This window comes from Synchiropus splendidus, chromosome 5 (genome assembly GCF_027744825.2).
Source record: "Synchiropus splendidus isolate RoL2022-P1 chromosome 5, RoL_Sspl_1.0, whole genome shotgun sequence".
Taxonomy (NCBI): Eukaryota; Metazoa; Chordata; class Actinopteri; order Syngnathiformes; family Callionymidae; genus Synchiropus; species Synchiropus splendidus.
Genome location: NC_071338.1, coordinates 2,326,873 through 2,342,611, shown reverse-complemented (window position 1 = coordinate 2,342,611; position 15,739 = coordinate 2,326,873). Strand labels below are relative to the sequence as shown.

The window sequence follows — 15,739 nt, the reverse complement described above, 5'->3', positions numbered from 1 at the left end:
AGGACAGGTCTTGGCTCCCGACCTATGCGTGATGGAGCTCGACTAGCAGCTTGACCAATGTCTGCTTTCAAGGAACAGGCCAACTGGAGGAGCTCTTTAATCTCGCACCGCGCCTCGTCCAGTGCTCTCATGCCGGACTGAAAAACTTGTTGTTGGTGCATAAGTCGAGCATTCTCCTCTTGGATGGCTCTCATCTCGGAGTAGTAGGGCTCCTGACTTGAGTAGGAAGGTGAAGGGTTATCGGGACAGTGCCAGTCGCTTCCCTGGAGATGACCGGGGGTTCGTCGAGGGGTCTCTGGTTGAGCCGCATGCCCTGAAAGTCCACTGTAGGGGGCTTGGTCTGAATAGCGGGGCATGGTACGCGATAAATCTTCTCTGGTGGTTGATGATGTTAATCCCTTCTGTCCACTGTGAGGGAGGCCTGCATACTCCACTTCAAAGTCTAGAAGTCTGACAGGAGGACGTGTTCGTCGCCGAGGTCTGACGACAGGGTGGATCTCTCCATCTGAGTCCATCTTGGACGCTGTATCCGGCTCGAAGGACCAAATAAACAGGAGTGATTGCACGGGTTCAATTAGGTGCTACAGCAGTTCAAGATGGGGTATCGATTAGAATACCGGAGGAGGTCGAAGAGAGGAGGAGGATGGTCCTGATTCAGAGGTGTTTATTTGCAGCACTCAGTACAGCATCAATATTAGTTTCTGTAATAAAGGAAATCACAATTCACGTCAGGTTACTAACTACTGAACAAAGATGCAGGCATCTCTAAGTCCACATACAACACAAGCAACACAGATCCATAAACGGCCCAACGGCGACACCTAGTGACCGACATAGAACTACACGCAACTCGGACTCTGTGACGAACGTTACGGGCACACATAAACGACGACCAAACATGTGCATCCGTACAACACTGTGCTTAACATGAGTGAAGCTCAACTTACTTCTGCTCAGTCACTCAAACGCTTGAGTGCTGCTGAACTAGGACCCGACGCGACCACGATCGAACACGAGCTCCACACATAGGGAAAAGGAACGATGGGAAAAGGAACGATGGGAAAAAGGGAACGTGACGTAAATGCAAATGAGCAAAAGGCTCTTAAAGTGACAGACTCATGGTGGGAGCCTTTTATACAATAGTATTGAGCTGGTGGCTCATTTCTCCCTTGTTTGACAGCGATAGCTGACAACAGACCTAGTGAGGGTTCGGGGCTGGAGTATTCCCTCAGCATCATTTTGGTGAGGGTGTCAAAATCATTTTGAACAGCTGGTGGCTGCCTGTCAATGAAGTTGCCTACCTCCCTGCTGGATGTGATTTTGAGGAGGTAGATTTTGTCTGGGGTGGTTGCCTCTGGGAACCGCTGAAGGTGATATTCGATGTCCCTCAGATATGACCTGGTCTCTGTATTACCTCCAGGTTTGGGCTCAAACCGAGGTATGTTGCGAGCCAGTTTGTTTAGTACATTTGTGGTCAGGCCCTGTGTTGGGGCTCTGTCGGGTGGGGCTGCGGCTGCATAACCTCCCTGGTGAGGAGGGTTATTAGGCCAGTGAAGGGAAGCAGAGTCATAGTTTGGTTGTGATCTGCTGCCTTCTGGGTGAGCGGTCCACTGAGAGAAGGGATTGAGAGATTTAAAGGTGATTGGTTGTTCCTTGGAATCTCTGAGCAGAGACCCTGGCTTAGATGGGGGCTTGTGGGCCGCGTCTCTAGCTCTTTGGGTTTGCTCTACTGTGTTTTGCAGCTCATTCTTTGTCCTGCTAAGGTCTTCTTGGAGCTGACTTACATGGTCCTCTAAGGACTTTACGTGGCGGAGGAGGTGGTAGTCCTTTTCTACTTCTTCCTCCTTTTCCGCCGTAATTGAGTCAACCTGACTTTGGAGGGACTGGACCTTTTCATTGGCTTGTTGTAACAACTGCCTGGTTTTATCATGTTCGTCCAGAAGTCGAAGGTAGAGCTCTGTTTGTCGAGGTGCTTGTTTCCTTAATGCTTCTGACAAGGTCTCCACTTCTGCAAGTGCATCAGACAGTTCTTTCTGACAAAAGGATAATCTTGCCTCCACCCGCTTGAGTTCATTCTGAGAGGTCAGTGACTCAGCCAGGGCATCGAGGAGGTCTTGCGTTTGTTGATCTCTGACGGCCTCATGGTCAGTTAGATCTTGTCTCAGTTGAGACACCTCTTGAGTAAGCTCTAGGTTGTCTTGTTTCAGCTTACTAAGTTCTGTGGTGTTTGACTGAGATTCAACCATGTCGAGTCTCTCTGTTAAGAGGGACTCCCTTTGTCTCAGCAGGGCTAGGTCCTGTTGTCCACGCTCCCATTGTCGTTCCCTGTTTTCAATTTCTTTGTCTTTAATTTTTAATTGTGCCACCAAGTTCAGGGTCATGCAACTTAGGGCTTTAACCAGGGATTTATCTTTGGGGTCCGTGGACTCCAATTGGCTCATGAGCTGAGCGATATTATCATTGATAGCGTCAGGTTGATCTGCTGCCAGGGTTGTGCTATAACCTGGGCACATCTTATCAGTGATTGTGGCGAGCAGGTGCTCTAACGAATCCAGGTTTTCGTAGTCGACCGGGGATTCTCTGCTTTCAGCCATTTAATCGTTTGTTTTGTTTTATTGCTGAATTCCTTAATTTACGCTTGTAAGCTAGTTAAAATGTTAAAGGAAAACTTATCAGCGAATTGTTCTTAAGTTATTGAAAACCAACTTAAATTATTGGGATGTTAAAAGTAACGGTTCAAGTAATTGCTATTGTTATTACTCAGGTTGTTGAGATAACCAGGGGATCACTTTAGGTGCGTTACTTTTAGCGGATTTGATTTCTAAAATTTCAATGTTAATTTAAAATTTGTTTGAATCAAATCTCAAATTGTTTAATTGTTTCTACTAATAACTCTTTAAGTTATTTAAGTGAGTAACAAGTTTTTTTTTTTTTTTTTTTTCAAATTCAATAGTTGGTTTGTCAACTTGGATGCGAGATTTAATTGTGTGGGCTATTTATGGACTGGTTGAATTATTTAATTAATAAGTAATTATTAATTAAAAAGGCAAGGTTTGTTTCTATTGTCGATGTTTCTAATTGAGTAGTGAGACAGCTATTCAATAAAAATATTCAAGTGTATCTGTGTATAAATTTGTAATCTTAATTCTTAATTAAAATTATTTTTATACACAAGTGGGGTTGGAATTACTAGGTTTGTAATTTTAAATCCAAACTGTAGTTTGACTTTGGGTTGGTGACAACAGGTGAAGCGTGTAAGCTGGACAGGTAGAGAAAGACTGTGGAGCAAGAATCTGCAAACACTGAAAAAAAAAAAAAAATAGACAAAGCTTTTTTTTTTTTAAAACACACTGCACAATGGACAGGCAGCACCACAAGCATCAGCAATTTGCAGGATGGCAGAAAGCAAACAGCTAATTTGTGTGCAAAGCAAAACAAACAACACAAGCTAATCGTGGCAGATTAGCATTACCAGCTATTGCAGCTGCAGACTGTAACACCGCTAGTGGTGGCCTCGCAAGTAGCACAGCACAAACAAGGCACGGAGGCCCCAACTGTCAACTTAAACAAGTTGGCACTGTAACAAAATAAGCCAAAGACTAAAGTTATCCAACCTCAGTACCTTAGCATCTGACATGGTAACTAAACAATAGCTTTCACCGCAGTTAGGCTATCAGTAGAAGTGAGCATCACACGCCTTAGCATTAGCAACAACAAATAGCCTTCAACAGTGTTAAACCTATTGTCAATGGCAGGCTAGCTGTGAGCCGGCTAGCCTAGCAACAGTTGCTACGCTGACGTCACTTCCTTTAATGAGGCGGGACTTCCTGTCCGCCCTCCAGTGGGGTACAATTACTACAGAGACGTGCGCTTCTTTCACTGGGAAGAAGAAGCTGCGACCACGCATGCGCGAAAGTCTTATGAGATCAAAATCTCTGCTCTACACACAGCAATAAATAAGTGAATGAGGCGGGACTTTCTGTCCGCCCTCCAGTGATGTGGAATGACTCCAGAGGAGCGCGCTTCTTCCACTGGGAAAAAGAAGCTGCGACCACGCATGCGCGAAAGTCTTATGAGATCAAAATCTCTGCTCTATGCACAGCAATACAAGAATAGGTCAATTACGCTCACCACACCCAACACAAGCTCACGTCAATTGATCACTATTGTTCCCGTAGGCAGAAACTCGTGCGCCGGGCAAATGTAAGACTCCCGTCGTGTTGGAACAACGTTTTAATAACTGGTTAGCTACGCCAATTATTAAAGTTGGAGTTGGACGTGAAGGTTCACTGTTGGTTAGACGCTCGTAACTCGGTCGTGAATTCCGTCCGCAGGCCTGATGAATTAATGCTCAGCGTTTGTCACTAGAGCAAACACATGTATATTCTCTCGATAAGACTTGTAGTCTTTTTTTTTTTTTTTTTTTCGAGGCAGTAGGTACCATCAAAGTAATTTCAGTGCTTTTGAAGCACAGACAAAGTGGTTTAAACGCGTTATTAATTTTGTTCTTATTTTTATTTATTTATTTTTCTTAATAATGTCTCAGCGCAGGCTGGGCACACGCTTTGAAGAGAGTGAGAGGGAAGAAACGGGGTGAAGCAAGGGGGGGGAACACTCTACCTTTATGGAATGGTTTACAATCAAAATTTAGCAATTAATCAGCCTCACACGGGGCACCAATAAGGCTGTAGTGAAAGTGAAGGATTGTCTGGTCACGGACGCCTGCGTCTGTGACGTGGATATTATGAAAAATAATATCTCCTCGAAAGTTTGGGGCACCACCTGAAATATAGTTTCCAGGAGACTATTTAGCTCTCTTGATTAACACTTAATTAATTAATTAACCGTGGTAACTTAATTAACTATTAGCGTAATCAATCTATTTATCTGAAGTCACTACTCGTGATGTAATGTCCTTTACTGATCAGAGGCTCTTAGATTGATTATAATACACTCCAAAGTAATGTGATCAAGACCAACGTAATTTTATAGATTTATTTAGGAATAAAAGAACAGAAAGAAACAGGAAAGATGCAAAGGAGAATGAGATGATCCCGACAATATCGCGATGGAAGCGTAAACCAGTTATGAATCAATGTCAATACCGTATCAGACACGTGTGTAACTGATGGGAAAGTTCAGACGTTCTAGTCTAACTGTCAACCTCAGGCAAGTAATAACATTACTAAACCCCAACACACCATTCTGTGCAGAGATGACAAGCAGCGGCTTACTTTGGCGATGAGTGGAGGGATGAATGGGATGGAGGGATGGATGAGAGGGTGATGAGTAGATGCAGAAGGTCGGTCAGGAGGTGAGGGAGGAGGCAGGCGGCTTTGGAAGGAGGCGTCCTGGTTCTCAGCGTGGTGGCTTGGAGGTGATGAGGACACGCAGCTTCAGGCGTCGATGGCACTCTCGGATCGTCTTCCGGACCGCCGTGGATCTTTCGTCGCAGACGGGGTGATCGTAGCTGGCAGAGAGCGGCGTAGGACCGAAGGCGTATCTTTCTCTCGTGCCAGGTGATTCACCGGTCTGAACAACCTTCTAGAGTGGTCGCCTTAATGACACACTCCAGGCAGCGGAAGGTTGTTGGAAGTTGGACTCGCGTGCTCGTCACGGCCGCCGGCTGTGATCACATGGTGTGACTGGGCCGTTCCTGAAGGAAGCTCTGGCTTGGCAGACCGCTGGAGGACGAGGGTGATGTGCAACTTTGAAAAAGTTCCTCAATCACTCTCACACTTGGATGGGCAGCGAGTGGAACGCTGGCACGGCTTCAAGGGTGGAGGAGAAGCAAGAGTCTTTGCAGGAAACTTGAGCAGGAACCGTCGAGGAAGTTGGTTGTAGTTGGTAGTAAGAGGTGAAGTATCCAGAGGAAGCGGCAGAAGGAGGGGAAAGAGGGCAACCGAGGGCAACAGAGGGACAGAGGGGAACAGAGCAGAGAGGGGAACAGAGGGCTGAACAGAGGGTCACAGAGGGCTGAACAGAGGGGAACAGAGCGCACAGAGGGCAGAACCTCTGTAGACTGGGTCTTTTGAACTCTCATGAAGAGTCTCCTTGTCCAGTTTTGATTGGTTGAAGGAGTTCCATCACCTATTGCTGATTGGACGAGGGTTTCCAAGCCTGGCCTTCCTCCTCCTCCTCCAACGGGGTCGTAAATTCCAGTCTTGAGATGGGAGATTTTGACCCCCCCCGGTACCAGAGTTTTATTTGACAATAAAACATTACCTGAGTTGTAAAGTTGCTCGCAATCTGTCAAAACTTTCCCATCTCAATTTAAGCATTCAGACGACACCAAACATGACCATTCTAGCACATTCTCCTCTATAATGATCAATATAACAATCGACCATTCATGTCAAGTTTACCATCACATGTTCAGGGCATCTGGATTGCTTGAACATCCTGTGGAAATCATGGGTTATTATGGGAAACAAAGTCCTTTTTAAGAAATACACATTAAGACACATTCACATACAAGTCTGTCTTTGTTCATCTGGAACCTGGAGAAGGAGGAGCTGTGTGTGTCCCCCACCAAACAGGGTTCATGAGTTGGTCAGGTTTTTTTTTCTCTTACGGCACAGCATCCTGGACTGTTGCTCTAGTCTCTCCCCCCTTTGACCATTCCAATGATTTATGGTCCTTATCGGAGGGTTCAGAAACCTCTGAGCTGCAACAGGCATGGTGGGCACCCAAGGAGATGTCTCCGAGTTGAAGTTACACATTCCAGAAAAGTCCACGAGGTCCATGCTTGAATCTCTGGAGAAGGAATCACTACAGTGATATAATAGCGATCGACAAACGTCCTATAACTTGTCATGTAACACAATGTAGGAGGGACTGAACATTCATTGAATGAACATTCATTTATACTTGATGCTATCCCTAGTCAGACAAGTAGTGTAGAAATATCCAAAGTATGTCAACCCTTAATTTTATTTTATTTTATTTTATTTTACTTATTTTTTGCCTTACCAGTGGCTTAAATGTGTATATTACAAGCCGTGCTTTTCACTGATTTAAATGTGTCTTTATTCTGTATTTTCAGGTGAAAACAGCCAAATGCGGGAGCAGTACGGTGCAACATGTTCGTTTTGTAGTGTGCATTTTGTGTTTAGCATTTTTTAAAAAGTAACTTGTGACTATTCAAAACCAGGCAACTAGTGTAGAAATAATTGAATGTTTTAACTCTTTAAAAGTTGCACCAAAGGATAAAAATAAATATCACTGTTGTTAGGTATTATCAGGATTAATCAACCAGTTATGCATGCATTACGCAATGACTCCAGCATCATATGTGGTATTTAGATCAGATCCAGAGACTAACCTGCTTCTAGCTGAGGTGAAACTATGAATGTACGAATTGAGAATTATAAAAAAAAAAGTAACCCGAGTCGAAATCGAAATGTGTTGAAATTAAATCTTTCCATTTAAAAAAAACTGTGTTTCTATTGTTCATTTTCACAAAATTTTAATGCTGAAGTAAAGCTTGTGAACAAATTCAGATATTGTATTTTCATATTTCTTCACAAGTTACAGGTGTATTCTAAGTTTTTATTTATCAACTGTGTCTCAAATTTTAAAACTTTTTCAGTGTTTTTAAAAACAAACAACTGGCAATCATTAAACTGGTTGACATTGTAGGTTCGTGAACCTGTTTTTGTCTTGTCTGTTTTGTCTGTGTTCGCAAGTTACCATAAAAGAATAGTTTTGGTAGGCAAGCTGTTCATGCTATAAAATCTAAAAGTACATTTTTCCTTCTAATTCAAACTTTTCTCCATCCATTAGATTCTCAAATATCTGTTTCACTGTTAAAAACTCCTAATTGTCAGTACAATAAATTGAATTGTTTGTAAAAACAACAAATTTCTTTCAGCAGTTTTCTTTCAGCACTCACTCACACACACACACACACACACACACACTCGTGCATCAAATTTAAGACTTTCCATTCTCACTATAAGACAACAAGCCATTTTAGCATGTGCGAGCAGCATGTTCCCAATCTTCTTAATCTTTTCATTCACCTGACACTGTCTGCTTACACAAATTGTACTAGTAATCCTGAACTAAAGCCTGACATTTTTGTACAACCATCTACGATATGGTAAATAAATGAATATTATTAGAAATGTTATTAGAAACTAGATATAGTTTTATATAATTTTGACAAACTTTTTTCATTTGTTCAGCCATTTTTCAAATTTGAAAAAAAATAAAAGATGTATAACTTTTGAGATGTCAAGAACTTTTTATTTTTCGCTACCGGTCACAACCCCACTTTTGCATGAAATAGTATGAAATATAATTTTTTTTTTTTTTACAAGTAAAGCTTTTTACTACTCACTGTCAATTCTAACTGACAAACAACAAATCACAGGGTTGACATTGTAGTTTCTGACATACTTTCAGTTTTTTCATTTTTAATCGTCCTAGACCTACATTTTCTTTACATATCTTCAAGCTAAAGAGTATATTATCTTTTATTTGTTTACATTCACAAGGTGTACGAATTGCGTGGAAGCATTTTTTTTTTTTTTTTACATTAGTAGTCTCTCAATGAGGCGCTGAATCCTGCAGAAGGCTTTTATTCCTTTTTATGAACTTGCATCTACCTATCCATCCATCAGTCAGTTAAGTTTTAAAGTGTAACTGCATAAGACGGAATATGCACACAGAAAATATTAGAACAAATAAATACGAGAATATACTTCAAAGAACAACTCTGTTCATTGAGAAGGGAGAGAATAGAAACTCCATAGAAAGAACATCTGAGAAAAACAACAACAACAACAACAACAAGAAAAACAATATAACAAAACTAACAAAGATTTTTGAAAGCAACAGTGTGATTATATCTCATTTTTCACTCAAATTAAATTTTTAACTGAGTGAATGTCTGCAAACACATGAAAGCATGTTTGTGAACATGACAACGCTTGGTGATCCAATATCCAATCCTATGGGAAGATGTCCCGGATCATACTCAGGTCTTCATTCAACATATACAGCCAATGACTAGTTTCTCGCCCCTAAAATCAGCCTCGATGCACTTTTTAAAAACGGTGGCAAAATTCGCTGTTCTGCCCATAAGAGGGGGAAAGTGATAGAATGAGATTAAGATTTGTCTTTTTTTTCTTGAACAATTACAGTAATTGTGTGTGTCATTCTCCCTTAAATCGGTTGCTATCATTTAGCGTAAATGTCGCGAGCCGCCCAAAATGTCGAGGGTGACCACGGTGATGAATACAATCTTGAATCTTGAGCACAGAGTGCCCCTTGTTTGTCCCGCAGTGGGGAAATGTTGGACTTGTTGGATCTACGCATACGTAGGTAAATGCGGAATTGATGAACATCTCATAAACATCTCATACGAGAACTTTAAACGGAAGGAAGGAACACATATTGGATATGAAGTTCTATGAAGCTTTTCCACTGGACCTTTGGAGTCAAAGCGTAGACTGACATTCATGTTTGCATGTTACTACAGTACTTTTTGGGTTTTATTTTGTAATTATGTATGTATTGTTTCTGTTGGTTGGGGAGAAACTCTTGAAAGTGCTGCAATTTCTGGGACCACGTTGAAATTTTCAAACGTTACTGTCAACGTTTGCGTCAAAAGGATACTTCTGCAAGGAATCTCAATTAATTCCAAAAGCAAACGGATTCCTACAATATCCTTGAACAAAATCTGAAATTTTGAAAGAGTTAAATGTAATGCTGTTGTAATATATTCTCACTATGATGTGGTTTAAACATAAATGATGCAATAGTTATCTCCTGCAAAAGATAATGATGATGATGATAAAAGTTGAAAATTAAAAGTTGAATGCAGGCAAATATTTATGTTGAATGTTTGTGAGTAGCTTGTAAAATCTTCGATGTATGACTTCATTTTACCCTTTCCTCACTAATAGCCATCACAAATTGGCGACCTCCATCTTGATCTGAGATGCACCCTCCTCCTATGAAAACCTGGCCATCAATTCAGACATATGTGACTCTGCTTGTCTGCCTGTGTAGCAGTCTCTAAACCATACATCATGGCAGGTCCTTTGTATTGTATTGTTTGTAAAGAACAAGTACAACAATACGTGGTATCCTCAGTTTAGACAGAACGTGGGTGATTCAACAAGTTACACATGTTCAATGGTGCTCATTCAGAGAACCAATGATTGAGACCTAACAGATATTTCTTGTTGATGCCAGTGAGGAGAGAGTGACTGTACGTCTCGCAGAAGAATATAAACGCATTAATTGATAATCTGAGGATCAAAAAACTTGAACAATGACCCATCTTTCAGGATGGCCTCAAATTTTCATCCACGATCTAACAGTCATGTGTAAAGGGTTCCCGGGTTGTTTGTGGTGACATTGGATGACTTGTTTTGACATAATTCACCTGATGGGCTGCCTGAGACCCGTCAACACAGCATTGTCAGGGATAAAAAGAACATCACTTTAAAAAACAGATCAGTTACTAAAAAAACTCTGGGTCGTGTACACTAAGAGGCGATTGTTTTCAGACGCACAACCAAACCTTTTGGGTTCTGAGTTTTGAGTGGATGAGGGGTCATTATGGAAGAAATTCATTTCGATCCTCGTTTGAAAACACCATTTTCATGTCTAGTGGTGGGACCATCAGGGTCAGGAAAGACCCATTTTGTAAAATGTATACTTGAAAATTGTGAACATGTTATGGATGATGCCAATGTAAATATTGTATGGATTTATACTTCTTTTCAACCGATGTACAGTGAATTGCAAAAGATGAATAAAAATATCAAATTCATTGAAGGTTTACCTGACTCTTTTGAAAATGAAGATGTATTTCCTTCTGATAGAAAACATTTGATTATTCTTGACGATGTTTTTTGTTGATTTTTGAAGCTTCTGAAAACCCTGAGGTTGTTCGCATTTTTACACAGTACAGACATCATAAAAATATGAGTGTTATAATGCTGACGCAAAACTCATTTCATCGTGGTAAATATAGTCGCAGTATTAGTCTGAATAGCAATTACTTTGTACTGTTTAAGAATCCTCGCGATAAAATGCAGGTAAAAGTTCTTGCTCAACAGGTTTACCCGTCTCAGAGAGCTTTCTTTCTAGAAAGCTTTGAAGATGCTACAGCTGACGCACACGGGTACTTAATTGTTGATCTAACACCATCATGTCCAGAACGCTACAGACTAAGGACCGGGATACTTCCTCATCAACGTCACACGGTGTACATACCAAAAACGTCTGCTTAAGTTATGTCAGCGCGTACAAAAAGAAACACGGGTTTACTTAAGGAACTATACCATGCTCCGTCAAAGAAACGTAAAGACATTTTGATGCGTAGTTCTCGGGACTTTATTCAAGCTCTCGGTGAGATCGCCCTGAATGTTTTGAAGGGGAATGTACCATTGTCACAGGCTCAGTTCAAAAAACTGAAAAAACAGAAGAAAAACATCAGACTCTTGGCTAATAAAAAGGCATGCGTGAAGCGTAAACGAAGGATTCTTAAAAAGCAATCGTGAGGATTCATTTTGCCATTGCTAGCGGCTGCCGTTCCAATCATTGGAAATCTAATAGGAGGACTTGTAAAGAAGTAAAACACCATGAAGACTGTCCAGAAAATGTATCTCGTCTCTCCTCAGCAAATTAACCAGTTATCACGTCCAACCTCCGACATCCGTGAAACTGCCGAAGATGAATTAAATGACAAGATGAGGTCCATTCTAAATGATTCTCAGTTAAACCCGTATGAGAAGATTAAAAAGTACGATGCTCTATTGCAAAGATATTTAACCTTTGCAAAACAGGATCAGAGAGACCAAAGGAGAGTAACTCAGACTTTACAACGAGACGGAGTCAGCGATCATCCACACGACTCTGACGGTCGTGTCGAAAGTGTTCTAAAAACACCCTCTGTAACAGATGACTTCGGTAAGGATATTCTAAATAGCCTTCTGGCAAAAGCTCGAAGAAATGCTGAATACATTATCCAGAGGATATCCAAAAACGGTGATGGTTGGAATATGAATGGCGAATTTATGTATGAAGGAAATGCTGTAAAAGGCTCTCATGTGATTGATTTATTCAAGTACCTTTCCCTACCGTATAAGAAAACAAGTTCTTCATTACCTGAGGGCTGGTCCGAGTTTCTCGTCACATTATTAAAGCTAAACATCCCTCTCACACTGCTGTCCAACCCTGAAGCGAGGGCTCAATATCAGAGACTTAAATCGAATTCTATCTCGCGAAAGAAAAGTATAGCTGAGAGCTGGTCTCCCGACCCAAAGGATCCTAAAGCGACACCTCGACGACGCTTGACGCGTGTAGTGACCAAAGGGAAGAAATTGTCTCTAACACCTTGATGGGTTTCCTGAATAATTGTCTTGTACACGGTTATTGTCATTTCATCAATGAAATGTTTTATTGAATTATTATGTGATTACAGATTTTTCTTTTAAACACACGTACAAACAAAATAAGATTAGTCGCACGTTACAATAGTCTTTAAAATACAGAAGAGAACCGTTTTGTTGTTTCCACGGACAGTGTGCACATCTTTTTAGACATTTTTGATGTCCATTCACAAAGTTGTATACCATGAGGTCGTTTTTTAAGGTATCGTCGCTTTATAGACTTAATACTTCTTCCATAGACAGCCCTCTAGCACGATGACAGAGGTAGAAGACGCAATGATGACCACATACAAACGATAGAGCGTGCTGTAGTTGGCCATTGTTGTACTTGATGTCGCTTGAATGTTTCTTGAGAAACTTTAAAATATTTTCAGGGTAATGTGAAAAGTACGGCCCCATTCCAAATGAGTCAAAGAAAGTTGTTCTACCGTCTTCTTTGAGAGTTAAAGCCACCAGTGCTCTCCTGGTTTATGTGCCGGATGTGTGTTGACGACGAAATATGCAGGCGGTCTGAGGGGTTGAGTGAATTGAGGCAACTCATCCGGCGGCCATACACCGTAAAATGTGTCGCCCAAGAGACCTCTGAGCAGCCTCTGTAACTGGAGACTATCCATAACTTTTTTTAATAATAGTCCACCAGCACTTGTCTTTTTGCATCAATCTCCAGAATGGAATCGTAACAAGCGTACACAATCAGTGTTACGGTGTTCGGTAAGGGTACTCTGAATCTCATCTCCAGTCTTAAATTCCCTTTTGAGACAGGGGAGAGAGCGTCGTTGTCGTCGGCTGGATTGAGATTAAACGCAAACAATGAATAACCGCCTTAAAACCTTCGCGGTCAATGCTTAGCGGTAGATCCTTCAAATGTCTTCCTGTAGCTAGAATCATGTTATAAAACTCTCTGACCGCCATACTGTTATTAAACTGAGGTTGAAAAGCTTTAGCGGGGATCTGTCGGCCGTCCTGACAGAGGGCGAGATATTCGGTGTTGTAATGATGAAAATTGAACGGGGAGAGATCTCTCCTACCGGTAAATGCCTCATGATGCACCATCCCTAAAACCACGTATTTAGGTATTGAACCCAGAAATAAATTCTCCTGGGTACATATTCTTGAGTTTTCAGGAATGGAGTATGTTTTTACGTTGACTCGTGAGAGGGGGTAGAGAGCATTTCCTTTTAACAAACCCGCTGCATGACCTATTCTCACAGCTGGCGAAACAGTGACTTTCTTCACAAACAGAGAGGCGCCGAGGATTTTCAGACGAAAGGTGGAGTCGCGGGGTCCGGTCAGGCAGAAGGCATCGTTCGCCCTGGTGAGTTTAATTCTTAAATCGACCGAGTTTAATAACAGTCTCTCGCAGAAAAATATGCCGCTGTGGAGAGGACCGAGAAGGTGTACTTCTCTGGATCTGCTCGTGAACTCTGCCCCTTTATTAAGGCCTGCGTTGGGTCCGTTTACAGTGACGATCGAGTCAACTGACCCGGGTAAAAAAGACCGGCGCTAAACTGTGTTTTAAGAGTGTCGCCGGAAAAGTTGAGAAGTGTTTCAATCATAGCTCTGTACGGATGTGTGGAACTGGACTGCGAAATCATCCGATCCCCCAGAACCACATCGCACTGATCAAAGATTGTGTTTAGAGGATAATTGATGAGACCGACTGCTGCGTCGTTAGCCAGCGGTGTGCCATCGGCGTTAGTAATTCTTGCACGCACGTGTAGAAGGGTGTCGTTTAGGTCTAGATACTTTTCGCTGTCTCCCGGTATAAAAAACTCAATCGGTCCTCCTTCGCGGATAGCGGCTACTGGAGCAATTTCAGTGTAAATTTTGTCCTCGATGGAAAGCTGCGTCACCGGTGCCGTGAATAAATCCAGTTCTGCTAATGTGCATTCAGCAGATTTCTGGTGTAGGAGCGCCATGTTACTGTATATAAGGTTTTTTAAAATATATCGGAGCTCCCTCTGGACTTCCTCTTGGCCCGTTTGCTTCTGTCAACTGGCTTCTTTCTTTTTTTGTTTGTACGTTTATTAGAGCTCTGTGTTACACGGCGACCTGGAGGGCGTCTCTTTGTCCTTCGTGATAAGACGGCTATACCGCCTGACCCTTCCTGCCTCTGTTGATCGCTCATTCCTCTCACGGTACGGGTGAACATATCCGAGGCTATGTTACCCACCACTTATTTGAGATGGGGTTTCGCTATGGCAATACCTCTTTTCAACAGAGGTGATACAAACCGAAACATTTTTGAGAAGAGGGAACCGATGCCTCGTCCGTACATAACCGGGGCACCGTAGAACCCGGGTAGATCTCCGCCCACCTGTTTTTCATAATATTGTACAAATCTGTGCGGGTCGTCTCTTAAGCCTGCATGTACCATTGTGTTTGTTTATGACGGGTCTACACAGGGGGTTATCTCTCTCCGGCGTTGTGATGATGAATGGATTTCCAGACGACGATACGAGGGTTATATAATATCCTCTCAAGTAACAGGTCTAAAGTGTAGAGTCACCACACCTAACATGTAAGCTAAAGGCGAGTTAAAAAGCACTAAGTTCTGACCGTCTCCTTGAAGATCAATTTTTTGCCGTGCACCGTCAAACAGGAAGCGTATATTGTTATTGGTTTTTTTAAAGGTTTGCTCCAACTCGGTTGTAATCTGATTAATAGAGCTGTAATATCCACCCTTGAACTTCAGTTTAGAAATATCTGTTCCTGCAGTTTTGAAATGTCGATCAACCCCTCGTGATTCGTCTTTTTTCGTCTGAGGTGAGGCGCTGGCGTCAGGATCCGGAGCCCGAAGTCTCGCCATGGCTCTATGAAATTCATCTTTATGCCGCCTCGACGTGTTAGCATCTGAATCTGATCCTCTTGGGGGAGCCGTGTTTGTGTTGGAATCAGGTCCTCTAGGGTTCGGTTTCCAGTAAAATAACGCCGGATCCTCTGGAATATTATGCCATGTGTGAGGGTATGTAATCTCCGTCAAAGCCACCTCCCATTTCCCGTTTAAATCAATATGTTGTGCTAAATCAACGCGGAAAGTACCGATCGAGTTGTCTTTAAAAACTTTTGCACTGGCGTTTGATGGTAAAGTCACATAGAAGCCAGTGTTCTTTGAGTTGTACATGATGATATGACGTCTGGTGTAAAGAAGGATCGTCTTATATATTTTTTATATCTGAAGCTTTTACCCAACTGTTGAATTTTTCAGGCCAGTTCTTCCACTGGACAAAGACCTGTCTCTCTCCTTTAACGCAGCGTTCCTTGAGAATCTTTTCTACGTGAAATACTTTATCCTTATCGAGTTGTACTTTTTGTAATTCTTGATC

The 15,739-nt window shown here is 42.0% G+C and overlaps 1 protein-coding gene across 1 annotated transcript in view; it reads left to right on the top strand.

The window, feature by feature from the left end:
• The first annotated feature begins 596 nt into the window (after positions 1-596).
• LOC128758621 (translation initiation factor IF-2-like) overlaps positions 597-15,739 on the top strand; it is a 66,453-nt gene continuing 51,310 nt past the window's right edge. Inside the window, exon 1 of the mRNA XM_053864761.1 lies at positions 597-601. Within this exon, the coding sequence (XP_053720736.1) occupies positions 597-601 (5 nt within the window). The remainder of the gene's footprint in view (positions 602-15,739) is intronic.